We start from the raw sequence: 13,135 nt of genomic DNA on the forward strand, positions 1-13,135 counted from the left end.
TGGCTAACCCCCCTCTTACACCTAAGAACATCATCTGCCAGCTGGAAACAAATGTAACTATCCAGCACTGCTCTTAGTCACGAAAAAAGGCTTCATCTCAGTTAAGAGCAGTTGCCAGAGATGAGCATTGGCCATTGCTTAGAAGAAACCATTTGAGCTCCAGACCACAACACGAGTCTGGTGAGGAGCCTCCTGGGTACCACAGCCCCAGGGAACCACATGCTTGGAGAAGAACAGATCACAACACACATTTCCAGAAAAGGTGGAGGAGGATTCAACAAGAGCAAAGAACTCCCTGAGGAGAGCTTCACTTGGGAGTATAAAGTTTTAATATTTATTTAATACAGGCCTGGTGAAGAGAACTGGGAAATAAGGCAAAGGCAGTTTATCCTCCAGAGTCCTGCTTAACATCCCATTCACACAGACCACACGAAGCAGCAGCTGTGCTCCTCCCCAGAGTCACATTCCACATCTTCCCCATCTGCCTGAGCACAGCCTATCACTTATAAGTCCAGAAGGAATCGATTGATTTTTTTCAGGTATTCCGACTTCAAGTAATCTCCCAGCTCATCCTTTGTAACCCACAGATAATCTTTCTTCAGCTCTGCCTGGGACAAATCACTGCTTTGGAGGAAGGCTTTGTAGAAGAATACTTTGGCTCCCACGTTATCCTCAGTCCTGATGGCCCTGGGGAATTTATACTTGTAAATCCCATATGGTGCATTCCCCAGGATTTTGGCTTGAATGTGATCGCCTGCAAGGCCCCAGCAAAGAAAACAGAAAGCAAAACATAAGACACAGAGCAATAGTAATTGCACTTTCATAGTCACAGACACACAGCATATGACTTTATATCTGGTTCAGACTGTTCTCTCTTCTAGCAGAAATACTGCCAATTTTAAGTCTCTTCTCATGAAAAAGTGACTTGTCTGAAGCTCAGCAAGTCCTTGCAGAACAAGGGAGAGAGCATCACACTCTGCCAACACGCATCAAAAAGCAAGGAAATGCAGGTTTGCTATCACCCATCTGCCACAAAAGCTGATACAGGGCAACAAGACTGAAAGAGAAGCTGCACACTTAGAGCAACCATTCAGGGGACATCTAGTGAAACTCAAACATCAGACTGCAAGAGCTTCACACTGCAGCTGCTGGCAGTCAAAAATCCCAGCCCCTAGCCTGCTGGCTCCGTCAGCCCCTCACAATGCAGTGCTGCTGAGCACAGGATCACAGCTCTTGCCAGAAACCCTACCACACTGGGTATATCTCTATGCCACAAAATACCTCTTCTCAGCAGATGGGAGGCAATTTTGCTACAGATGGTGAATATCTCTTAGGTAGGGCAAGGGAAAAAAAACAACTTGGACAAAGAGGAGCAAGAGACAGGCACACAGCAGACTACATACCTAAAAACGTAGCCATGGCTCGCTCAACTGTGCTTCGCAGAGTCTCTCCAGGCTGCCATTCTGCTTGAGGCAGGAGCCACAGCTCTTGGTTACCAATTTTCTGTTTCACCAGCAACATCAGGTTACTGTCCAGCTTTCTGTTCAGTGATGTTCGATCGTTTTTTTTATCAGCCTCTGCCAAAAAACAACACATGCTGGAAATAAAGTCTCCTGGCCACACTGGAATCGCTATGATTCATCACCTCTCTTTATCTTACATCCTTCCAACAACACAGATGCACAGATATCTGAAACAAGACAAGAATCTAGCCAGAATTACTCTCAGACACTCTGAAGGCCAGTGCAGGATTCAGAAAAATACTACTGCCAAAGCACACTCTACCTAGTCCATTTTCAAGGGAATCTGTGGCAAGAAGCTTGGATCTCCAGCTTCTGAAAAAAAAGCCAGTAAGAGCAATGGGAAAGCATGGGAACCAAGGTTTCTCTTATGTGGAAACAATCACAATTTTACCTACTTTACTCTCATAAGGTTGTATGAACACATGCATCTTCATAACAGATTCCACTGTCAGATGATTAACTTCTCATGCGTTGACCACGCTGCCACAGCATCAAGATTAAAAACAAAAACAAAAAAAACAAAAAACAAAACAAAACAAAAAAACCTCAAAAAATGTCCTTCTTCATCAACCAGCCCTCAGCTGTGCCTGGCAGAGGACTGGGGCACAACACTTCCACAGGTACCTGTAATCCGCGGGGCTGGGCTGAACTGCAGCAGCTTCTGTTCCCACTTCTCCTCCAGATCCTGAGCCATAACAACCGTTCTGCCCAGCTCTTCATCTTCATCATCATGCAAGCCTTCCTTCCTCCTTCTGAGCTGCTCCTCCTCCTCCAGCTTGCGGATTTCGTGGTCGGAGTAGCGGCTTTTCTCCAGCTCTATCTGTAAGGGCATCATAAAGACCACTCGGCCACCAGCACAATCAGAGATCGTTAAGGTTGGAAAAGACCTCCAGGATCACCCAGACCACCCCCCACCGTGCCCGCTAACCACAGCCCTCAGTTGCACATCTCCATTCTCGAACACCTCCAGGATGCGGTCTGACTGCAGTGAGAGCCCAAAACCGACCGCAAGACCCGAGGTGCCTCCAGCGGACCCCCAGCCCCGGGGCAGCCATTTTCCTTCGGGTAGCACCCCGCTACCTGCTCCATGAGGGCCGCCATCTCCTCTTCCTCCTTCCGGAGGGGCTGCGTGATGCGGGGCAGCCTCAGCAGGCACAGAGCCCCGAAGAGCTTCCACGGCCGGGGAGCAGCAGCGGGAGGAGCGGTGCTCAAGCTCCGGCCGCAACCCGCAGCCCGCCACGCGCGCGCCGCCATCGCGCTCTGGCGGAAGCCGCACAGCCGCGAACTGGGCGCCGCCATCTTTCCTCCCAGCTCCCGTCGTGCCTCGCGCGGAGGGGGGGGGGGACGCCGCTGACGGGACGGGGTCGCCATGCACGCCGTGCTGACGATCGCCCGGCAACGGCTGCGCTGGGCGGCCTGCGGGTGAGCGGAGGGGGGGATGTCGGCGTCCGGGGCTCCTCGGTGCTCGGTGGGCTCGGGATGAGCTCCGGGCGCCGTTCGCGCCCTCGCTTCCCCACGCTTCCCGTTCTTCCCGCAGCGCCGGCCTAGGCCGCGGCGTGCACGCAGGCGTGCGGAGGCTGCAGGAGCTGGCGGAGAAAGGGGCCGAGAGCCTGAGCGGCACCGAGCTGAGGTGAGCCGGCCGGCGTCGGCCTCGCACGGGGATACGGGGCTCCTGGCGTCGCTGCGTCCCTTCTTTCCTTCCCAGATGGAAAGAGCCGGTGTCTGACAACTGTCGTCTTGCTCCTCAGCCCCTTAATCCTGCAGAGGAACTCCATGAGGTGGGATGGAAAGACGTATGAAGAGATCCCGATAGCTCACATCAAAGCCACCTACAACAAGTGAGCAGACAGCTTCTCCCGTTCTGTGCAATGCACTTCAAGCTTTGCATTTCAAATGAAAAAAAAAAAAACAAAACAGGGAAGTTCGTGACACAGAATGTAAACCTGAGCTGCCCAGAGAGCCGTGGGTGCCCCATTCCTGGAGGTGCTCAGGATCAGGGTGGGTGGGCCCTGGGCAGCCTGAGCTGGTGGGGGCACCCAGCCTCAGTAGGGGACTGGGGCAGTGTGGGCTTTTAGGTCCTTTCTAACCCAAACCATTCTGTGATTCTGTGAAATGGAAAAGGTAAAATGCTTACTGTGAGAAGTGTGTGTGAAAGGGTTGGCTGTATCTTTGGGACAGTCAGTAGGAACAGGCTGTCCACAAAGGTTCTGCCATCTTGGATTCTCCACCATAACCCCGAAGTTCACTGCTGGGAGGTCCATGTGAGTAGAGCTGATGTGCCTTGAAAGAGATCATATGGCTTTGAGAAGGGAGCCGAGTTCTGTGGTGGAGCCATGCATTATGACAGTAAAATCCTCTTTGAGCTTCTTTCTTTCTTTTGTCCCTCTCTTGCTGTAGTACCCACATCCAAGTGGTCAGCTTTGACAACAGGCCGTTTGCCCATACATCCTGTGGCACTGAAGGTTTCCAGAATGCCAAGAAGGCAACTGCCATTGCGGCACAGACAGCTGGCATTGCAGCAGCAACGGTGAGTTTGCACTGCCTGTTGTCACTCTCCTGCATCCCCATGCTACCTGGATCCATGGGGAACAAGTGCAGTAGCTTCATTCAGGAGAATAGAGCAGGGCAGAAGACAATTCGCTTCTTGTTCACGTTGCTGTCCCTTGCTCATGAGCAGCACTGCAGACCTTTGCTCATTAACACTCAAGCAGCACACTGCCGTTTGCTGACAGCAAGCATCTTCACACTGGCAAAGTCTGTTTGAAACATCAGATAAAAATGCTCAGAAAGTGAGCTTAGCTGTGCAAGCACTGACTGTAACTTGTAGCCTATCATTTCCTAGCTCATTTCATAGCTCTTTCATTGAAAGGGAACATACCTCAGTCATTTTGGAAATATAAGCCCCTGACTCAGCAGCAGTTTAAATTCGTGCTGTAGGGAACTTAGAAGTGGCTGTAATTACTGGCTGAATTTTTTGTATTTGTTCTCTGCCACAGGAGAAATGAGCTTCTGCCAGCACTTCTAGTCAGAGAAGGTGATGTCCACATAGATGTAATTTCCAGATGCATACAATTTAATGTAAAAAAAAACTATGTAGGTATCCAGGCAACAGGAAAAAATGAGGCTGGCTGTGTTACAGTTCTCATTACAGTAAAGTAAGCCAAGGTTAGACTGAAAATCCTCATCCTAAACTACGTGGAACCTTTCATGTCAGAGGTGTTCTGTGCCACTGCTGGCCAACAGCTTATTATGGTTGATTCAGGGGAATATAAGAACACTTCCACTATTAGGCCTTGCTCATTGGAGCCTCATAAAAGCTCCATAACAGTGGTTGGCCAGATTTGTTCCTATTCCTGTTGAAGTTTGTAGTAGATTAATTGCACCTGAACACAGAAACTGAGACCCAGAGGAGCTCCACTTGGTGGCAGCACTGCTCTGCTTTAAAGCAGGTGTTTTTCATTTTCAATTTGCAAGCCCCTAGCATTTTTACACTGTCACTGTGGACTCCTGCACAGTGAATATAAAGCTTGACTGCTTTCCTCATTTACCCTCTAGAAGGAATCCACTGATCACAAGATAAAAGTCACTGCATTAGATAAGGGAAAACAGCTTTGAGATGCTCCTTGTTAGTCAGGTATCCATGGATGTGTCATTTTCTGTCCTGTCTTTAGGTCATGGATAGTTTGATGTCAGACTTTCTCTGTATGCAGAGTTGACAGCTTCACACAAGTTTCCTTCAAACTGCCACTGTTTATCCAAGGCTCCTTTTCTGCTGGTGTCTCGTTCTGTGCGGCGATCCCCATCTATCTTCTCCATATCCATTACCACCTACTTTTTATTTTTACTTAAAGAATACTATGATAGTAGGTCAAAAGGGAATGAAGGAGCCCAGGGGAGGCAGAACAGCGGCAGATTTGTCAAAGAGAATACTGACCAGTTCTTCCTTTCTCATTCTCATAGAAAGCACGTGGAAAAGGTGTACTGCATGTACGAGTCATGGTGAAAGGACTGGGGCCAGGACGCAAAGTAGGTGTCAGTTTCCTTTCCTATTTTTTTCCTTCTCAGACATCATCCACGTTGTGTCTTTTTTCTTTTTTAAATTGCGGCTGGTCTCACGACAATACCGATTAACTTGATTTATTTTTCTGAAGGTGATACAAAGAATTCATCACTGAAATGCGTAGTGAAGAAAACATAGAATAATAAAAATTTCAGAATCACTTCCTTTGGAGACAGAATAAAAGCTGTATTTGTTTTCTTGCCACTTAAAACACCAAAGCTGATGGGAATTCTGATGAAAGGAGTGGAGAGAGAGGTTTAAATTGTTCCTTCTGATATTAATACTACAAGATAATTCCAAAGTAGAACTATTGAGCAAAGCTGATTTTCACAGGGGACCAATCTTTTTGCCCCTCAGCCTCTTCCCTTTTGTGCTCTGCAGTGTGTTGATAACAGTACATCATCTGCTGCCTTGCTCTGTTCCAGGCTGCCATCAAGGGGCTGACTATGGGAGGTTTGGAGGTCATCTCCATCACCGACAACACCCCGGTTCCACACAACGGCTGCCGCCCTCGGAAAGCCAGGCGGATGTGAGAAGGGAACGGAAGAGACACTGCGTTCAGTATTAGCTCTGTAACAGGGGCTGGGTTGGAAAGCCATCCTCCCTGCAATTTTTTGATGAGAGAAGGTTTAACAAGACCATCCTGGGCCTTAGAAGCCCAAGGGGTAGAAGAAGCTGGTGGTAAATGCAGGAATACGTGTAATTCCTTAGTGGGAAGCCTCTTGTGTGTAAAGTTTGTTGATTAAAATGTTGGTCTTTTGACAGTCATTCCTGCTGTGTTTCTAGAAGTATTTTGGGTTGTTATTGCTTCTCAGCTGCTCTCTTCCTCTTTCCCCAGTATGTGGCTCTTGTCTAGCCTTCAGTGCTATTACTGTTCTTGTTAGGTACAAGGGGGAACATTAGGTATGTACTAAATCCGATCTCCTTCAGTCTTCTGTAGTAAACAACTGCATGGGGTCACTTCATCTTCCTTCTGTCTTTCTCGTACTGCACACATTTGGAAACTAGGCATGGGGTAACACTTTTCCACCTGGCTTGCAGAGCTTATTGTGGTGTGCGTGAAGCGACTCTCACCATTCGCACAGCGTGGAGCGGCACAGTCAGATTCCATTACTGTCAAAGGTCTGCTGTGGTGCTTTGTTGCAGTCATATTGTAGCCAGCCTGTCGGTGCTGCTGGCAAATGGAAAATGCCAGTCCTTCGAAAGGGCTGGGATTGTGCCAGTTTTGCTGCTTGCAGTCCCCTTGGTTCTGCCTTGTGCACCACAAACTGGATTTGCTAGAGCTCCTGGGGTAAGCAAGCAGGGGGTTAGGCCTGAGAACAACAAACTGCTGCCAAGAAGATTTAAAACATTTTCATCTTGAACTGTGCTTCTGTATATCCACGGGCAGCATGGGCTTGTCATGAATTTGTGATGTATTATTGCTGCCCTACCTCCATCCAGAGAGAACTGCAGCCAAACAAATATGTCTGAGTCTCTTCGGAACGTTAACCAAAGAAAGTAACAGCAGTAACTGACTACAGGCTCGATCTCCTGGATGGCAAAAGCACACTGCCTAGCATAGGGCAGCTCCTTGAAATCCATGCTGCCAGAAAATCAATCCTTTGCTACATACAGCATACGCTGGGCAAACATTTCACTTGTAAACAGTGTATTCTGGTGCAGCCAGCAGTTTTATCACAAACCCAGAATCTTCCTTTCTATTATTTCTCTTTGTCGTTCCTCCTTCGTTTCTTAAATTGCATAATTAACTATTCTCTTTCTCTTTAGAGAAAGGGTACCATGGCAACAAGGCAGTGAACCTCCTTCATGGGGCTGAATGGCATACAGCAGGTTTTGAAAGAAATCAGTCTGCTTAGAAGAGCCTGTTGAGTTGCATTTGACAGAAGAGAATAAAATAAGATCCAGATGAATCCCTTACCTTACTCCAACTGTCTGAATTTGAATAGAGGAGAAGTTATCTTGAAGGGAAGTTCCTTGAGCTGTCTCAAATTTGACAGCAAGGAAGAGAGATTCTTCACAGATGTCTGACAGACTAGAAGAGCTTCCCCGTTGCTCCAGAAACATGGCTGAGCTTCTAGTGACTCCATATTACTCTTTTTAAGGAGAAGATACTATGAACCACAAAGATTAATTCTGACTCTCTGGGCAGCTAGCTGGCAAAGGCAGCCATGAGCACTGGAGTGCCTCGCAGCAGACTGCTTTCTGCACAGCACTGTGGTAGCCCTGACAAAGGAGGAGCACGAGTCAGTGCTGGCAGGCTTGTCAGTGATGCACTGCATCACACACACTGAGAAAACCAAACACTACCATTCTGTACCACAAGCTGCTTGTTGCATCAATGCAGCAGAAATGCCCATGTTAGACAAATACAGTGGAATGGATTGAACAAGCAAGAGTACAAAAAGATCCGTGGTCTTCTCGAAATTCAAGGAAGAGTAGGTGGATGCCTTGAGAATCAAAGAGAACTACAGTAAATCTTTCTCTCATCCAGACTTAGAATCAAGGCTGTGCCCTGTACAGAGGCTGCTCTGTAACATCCCTAGTTCCTGAGTATTTCTGAATATCTGATGACACAGCCACCAGTAGGACAGCGGGGTGTTGTATCTCCCTGTTCACTCTGCCTGGTTTGGGTACCTATTTCTACTCCTTCCTCCAATTGATGTTCATTTAGCTCTCTCCATCCTGAATAGAAGGGAAGGATGTTAGTTTCGCACTTCTGTGACCAGGTCCTTGCAATAGCAAGAAATATCTGTCTTCTGAACCTCCAGTTCCGTGTATCCTCCCTAAGCTTTCCAGCGCAGTGCTTCAGTTGTGCACCTTTTAACTGGTTACATTTCCAGCTGCTTTCACTCCAGCCCTGACAGAGCAGCCCCTAAGCTGTGTCCCAGCTAAATGCTCAGTCTGAGCTGTTTATTTCACAGCAAATCCAGGCTTCAGGGGCAGCTGTCAGTGATATGGGAGAGCACAACTACACAAAGCAAGATCTCCCCCTTCATGCAAGGGCTCAGTCGCACACACTGTACTGTGAAAGAACTCTTAAAACCCTCTATTGTGGTTCCTCTTGCAGGGAATTAATAGACACCAGTAGCACTTAATGATTTCCTTACCCTTCATATGAAACTATTAATTAAAGGCCTAGTTTTAGTCAACCACTGGTATTTACCAGTCTTAATTGCTTTTCTTGGTGCCTGGGTAGAATACTGTTTTCTACTGGCTCGCATTCCTCCTGAGCAGCAATTACTGGAGTAGTAAGACCACAGCATTAGCACCATCATTAGGGTCACATCCTCTCCCTTTAGGCTTTCCTGTTGCTTTGGGACATTTTTTCTCTCCACTTCCTCCTCTTCCTGCTCATCTCTGATTCCCTACTCTCAGAAAAAGCTTTTTCTTTTGTTTTTTTTCCCTCCTGAAAACAAGCTCAGAAGGTGCTACTGACTGCAAAGCCTCATCCCATTTCTACCATGGCCTTTCTTGAGTATTGCCCTTCATTTTAAAATACCACGTACCTCCATTATACGGGGGGTGAAATACAAAACAGTGTTCTGACTTAGAGATAAAGCGCTACCTCAGGTCTGTTTCCCCATTAATGAGTGCCTTGGGGAGATAGTCTAACCCAGTTACTCTTCCCTTGGCTAGGGATGACACCTGGTGGCTTGAAAAAAATAGCCCCAGACTTATCTCTAATAGCATATTACTGTGCAAAGAGGAATTATTCCCCTCGCCCCTACAACAGGGACTTTCTACCTAGAGCGCAGCTTTATTTGCTGAATTGGTGATTTACTATTTCCTACGCGAGCATCTCAGTGGCAGGAGTCAGGCAGCCAATTTCGATCCCTCTGTGAGATTCAATTAAACCATTAATTAAGTGATGTCAGTGTCCTTTAACAGCTGACTGTATACACAAGCAAGGAGAAGGGGACAGACCCCGCAGTGCTAATAAACTGTCGCAGCAGGGGTGGCTTACCGCAGCCCAGCTGCAGCTGTCAGGGACATCTGTGCAGGTTTTGCCTGCTTTCCCTACGGTGCAAGAATACCTGGCTCGAACTCGGCATGAAGCAGGGCTCTGACTAGGTGTTTATAACCCCAACGTGCCCCTCGGGAGGCTCTGAGAAGTTGCAGTTCAAGTCGGGTTATGTTTTGCACTCAGACTTTCAAGATAATCAGGGATGCGCAAAGCTGCTGCTTTCACGCCTCGCGTCCCTGCACAGCCTCTCCTCCCCACAGCTGCCCCTCAGCCCCAGCCCCAACCTCTCAGCCCAAAAAGAGATCAAGGGCCCTCAGATTTTGTGCTTTCACGTTGTTCTCCTCTCCCCTCAAGAGGCATTAATAGGTACTCAACAGCAGCGGGAACGGCTCAGAGGTTTTACTAATGAACTGCCTAATAGCATCCAAGTCCCTGGGCTCACGATGGAGCAGGGCTGCAGGGTCCTCTTGGGGAGATGCAGCCTCACTGTATTTCCTTTTTTTGAAACCACTCACGCCTCCTCTGCGATGCTCTGCCGTTCTGCTGCTGCCACTTTGCGGGGTCCTTTTGTTCCCTTGGAGCTCACAACTCGCTTCCTATGCCCCACAGCTAGGAGCAGGAATATGCATGGGTCTGGGACCTCTTCTCAGCTAGGGAGCCCCGAAAGCTACTGCTTGGGGAGCAGTTTACAGTTTGGTAGAGAAGCCGGGCAGGAGGAAAAAGAGTTGGGTGTGAGGGGCTGAGAGCTAAGCAAGGGTGTGTGGGCAGCAAAAAGGTGGGGCAAGAAAGAAGGAGTGAGGAGACAAAAATACAGGAAGAGAAAACACGGCATGAAAAACTTCCCCAAGATCTGCCAGCCCAGAAACCAGCAAAGATGGGGACCTTGGAGGTAGACAAGAAGGGCACTCCAAAATCTATTCTCTGTGCTACACCACTTCATGGCTCATTTTGCAAAAGTCGAACAAACATCCACTGTGCCTCACAGCCACATCACTACTGCCTCCAGCATTCAGCCCCTGTTCCCTCTGCTTGCTCCTGTGCAGAGTGGGCTTCCCACTGCACATCGGTAACAAAACGCAGGGCCAGGCAGGAGAAAGACATATGTTCACCTCCAGCCTCTCAGCAGCAGTCCCCAAGCTGAGGTGGTGAAATACAGCTCTCATCTCTCCATACAGCAACCCGCAGGCAAACAACTCACTCTCCTAATTGCCAGCAATGGCCCCCACACCGCCCCTTGCAGATACCTGGCTGCTGCCTTTCATTTTGCTCCTGCTGCATCCACAGCACAACTAAATTTTCTAATTTCCTCAGCTGTCAGAACCAACACCAGAAGAAAACGGGCAGAGCTGAGCAGCCTGCTGGGTTCCTTGTGAAGCACGCAGCAGGGAAGCAGCCTGCCTCAGCGGTGGGAGATGGTGCGAGACAATCTGCCTGTAGACATGTTGGACAAAGCTGCTCCTTTGGTGGAAATCCCTGCAAGAGGGTGGGCTCACACCCAGGGGCTGATGTAAAACTGGGACAAAGCCAGATGGGTGCAAGCAGCCTCGCAGCCGAGCTGCTCTCCCAGCCCTTATCAGAGCCCTCTGAGGATGGGGCTGGCGTGGGCAGGGCCATTGTCTGGGGGATAAGGAGTGAGAGGGAGGAAGGAAGAGATTAGCTCCAACCTTGCTGCCCAGAGCTGCACTGTACAGCCACGACATTGCTCTGCCCTATGTTACAGGAGACCTTGTTTGGCTGCCAGCTTCCCCTTCTGCTTACAGAGAGGGATTTTGCTGGCATTAAGGACTCTCAGCCAGGGCTGAAACAGTAACTAAGCTACACTGCCCGTGGTTATCAGCACAGCTCATCTGGGCCTCACCCTGACCTCAGGACTAGATACACACAAAAAAAATAGGGCAGCGGCAACAAAAGCCATCCTTATGGCGAGGGCAGTGCTGGGGCAGTTCCAGAGAGCTTAAGGAGAGATCTCCATTGCCGCACAGCACTGCGATCGGGGCCAGCACCACACAGCAGGGCCCCTCTCCCCTCCAAACTTGCCACTTGAACCACTTTCCCCCCGACTCGCTGCATGTTGCAGCAAGGCCGTTTCCATGCGGATGGCTGCTTCTCCCCGTTGCCATGGTGACGGCGCTGGTGCCAGAGGGCCGGAGGCGGAGGGCGAGCGCCATATCTCCCGGCTCAGGCTGAGGGTACATCTAATCCGGCCCCACGCCATTTTGCGCCTTTGAGGAGCTATCAAATGGCCAGCAGGAAGGCTCTGGGTGGACACACGGGCCCGCCGCTCTTCTTCACGCCCTAAATCACATCACAGTGCCCTTGACAGGGCTTCTCCCATGGAGCGCTCTCCCTTCACGCCTCACAGTTGCTGACACAGCCATAGTGCCACCGTCCCTAGGGCTGGGCTGTCCTACAGGCTCCGTGCTCAGTGCCATCACCACCAGTGCATCCTCAGCAGACCCGTATACAAGAAATGTGGAGGCAGGGTCCTGGGGCATCCAATGTGTCCTCATAGTGCTCTGCCTCCCTCCTCATGTTGCAGCACACTGGGATGGATGGAGGTCATGGCAGATGAGAACTGGCTCGCGAATAGTTTTCAGGGCGAGATGAAGCACTGCCTAGAGCTGGGGCTCAGGGAATCCTCTGGGCAGAGCCAGGACTGCTTTGGTCCGTGCCTGGCACAGAAAAAAAGAAAGCTAAGGACAGCTTTAAAAAGGCTAAATTCTGTCATCTACAGAAGGTGAACTCTTCCAAAGACATCAGTTTGTACTTGAACAAAGCAGAATGCAGAAAATGCATTTGCCGTGTCACCCTGAATTTCCACTGCAGTTCTTGTAGGATTTTCTTCCATGGCAGCCAAACGCTGTGCTGCTGCCCCTTTCAGAAAGTTTCCCCAGCAGGCTCCTCTCCCTGCATTTAGCCAGCATCTCCCTGCCACTCTGCTGTAAAGCAGTCCCATCTCCTCTAAAACTGCCCTCCAGCACACAGGTGCACATGGTATCTTTGCAAAACACAAACCAGATGTTGCACCCCAGCCTTAAATAGTTGGGACCAGGGACACTCTGCCCCTGTTCTAACATCTCCTGTTCAGTTCTCTCTGGTAGGAACACTGCAGTCACCCACAAGTTACTCATTTCCACAACGCTAGTCTAAAGCCGGTGTGGTATTTTTATGTTATAACATCAGGAAAAGAATATGCAATTCAGGGTTTTTCCACATCAGTATTTTTCTAAGAATTAATTTCCTTACACAATAAGGACAGCTCTTCCCTGGTTGCTACCCTGAAAGAAACACAGGCTAATCAGACCTCAGCCAGAACACAGCTCTAGCAGGGGCTGCTGCTGCCTGATGAGCAGTCAGCCTAGTTGGCAGGCAGTGCCAGGCTGTTACTGCTACAATGACTGACTGCACAGCTCAGCCCCCGCAGCCCAGGGGCTACAAAAAAAAAAAAAAGAAAAAAAGGTATATAAAAGCCCTTTCACCATTCCCTCCTGGTAAGGAAGTATTTGGCCAGCAAAGCTTTTACAACCACACTAACAAGACAGGAAAGTACAAGCTTTCAGGGACACTAACAACTATGAAAGCAAC

General features: G+C 49.2%; 2 protein-coding genes across 3 annotated transcripts; one reads left to right on the plus strand and one right to left on the minus strand.

Moving 5' to 3' along the window:
* Positions 1-311: 311 nt before the first annotated feature.
* On the minus strand, positions 312-2,894 carry MRPL46 (mitochondrial ribosomal protein L46). The gene is made up of 4 exons (XM_052672182.1): positions 2,604-2,894; positions 2,148-2,343; positions 1,404-1,577; positions 312-754 (listed from the first exon to the last, which is right to left on the minus strand). Exons 1-4 carry the CDS (start codon positions 2,892-2,894, stop codon positions 504-506), a joined length of 912 nt encoding a protein of 303 aa, XP_052528142.1. The 3' UTR covers positions 312-503.
* Positions 2,842-6,351, plus strand: MRPS11 (mitochondrial ribosomal protein S11). Of its 2 annotated transcripts, XM_052672183.1 has the most exons (6): positions 2,842-2,945; positions 3,061-3,153; positions 3,272-3,361; positions 3,921-4,050; positions 5,484-5,549; positions 6,009-6,351. In XM_052672183.1, exons 1-6 carry the CDS (start codon positions 2,893-2,895, stop codon positions 6,114-6,116), a joined length of 540 nt encoding a protein of 179 aa, XP_052528143.1. In that variant the 5' UTR covers positions 2,842-2,892; the 3' UTR covers positions 6,117-6,351. The 2 variants fall into 2 exon arrangements, with proteins under 2 accessions (XP_052528143.1, XP_052528144.1); XM_052672184.1 differs by lacking the exon at positions 3,272-3,361.
* The last annotated feature ends 6,784 nt before the right edge of the window (positions 6,352-13,135 follow it).

This window comes from Tympanuchus pallidicinctus, unplaced genomic scaffold, assembly GCF_026119805.1.
Source record: "Tympanuchus pallidicinctus isolate F22 unplaced genomic scaffold, pur_lepc_1.0 scaffold12, whole genome shotgun sequence".
NCBI classification, from domain to species: domain Eukaryota; kingdom Metazoa; phylum Chordata; class Aves; order Galliformes; family Phasianidae; genus Tympanuchus; species Tympanuchus pallidicinctus.

Coding starts and splice junctions, on each gene's coding strand:
- MRPS11 (XM_052672183.1), top strand. CDS start 2,893: ATGCACGCCGTGCTGACGATCGCCCGGCAACGGCTGCGCTGGGCGGCC. Junction 3,154..3,271: donor CTGAGCGGCACCGAGCTGAG/GTGAGCCGGCCG, acceptor CTTGCTCCTCAG/CCCCTTAATCCTGCAGAGGA. Junction 5,550..6,008: donor GACTGGGGCCAGGACGCAAA/GTAGGTGTCAGT, acceptor GCTCTGTTCCAG/GCTGCCATCAAGGGGCTGAC.
- MRPL46 (XM_052672182.1), bottom strand. CDS start 2,894: ATGGCGACCCCGTCCCGTCAGCGGCGTCCCCCCCCCCCTCCGCGCGAG. Junction 2,344..2,603: donor TGGCGGCCCTCATGGAGCAG/GTAGCGGGGTGC, acceptor ATGCCCTTACAG/ATAGAGCTGGAGAAAAGCCG. Junction 755..1,403: donor AGCCATGGCTACGTTTTTAG/GTATGTAGTCTG, acceptor GGGGCCTTGCAG/GCGATCACATTCAAGCCAAA.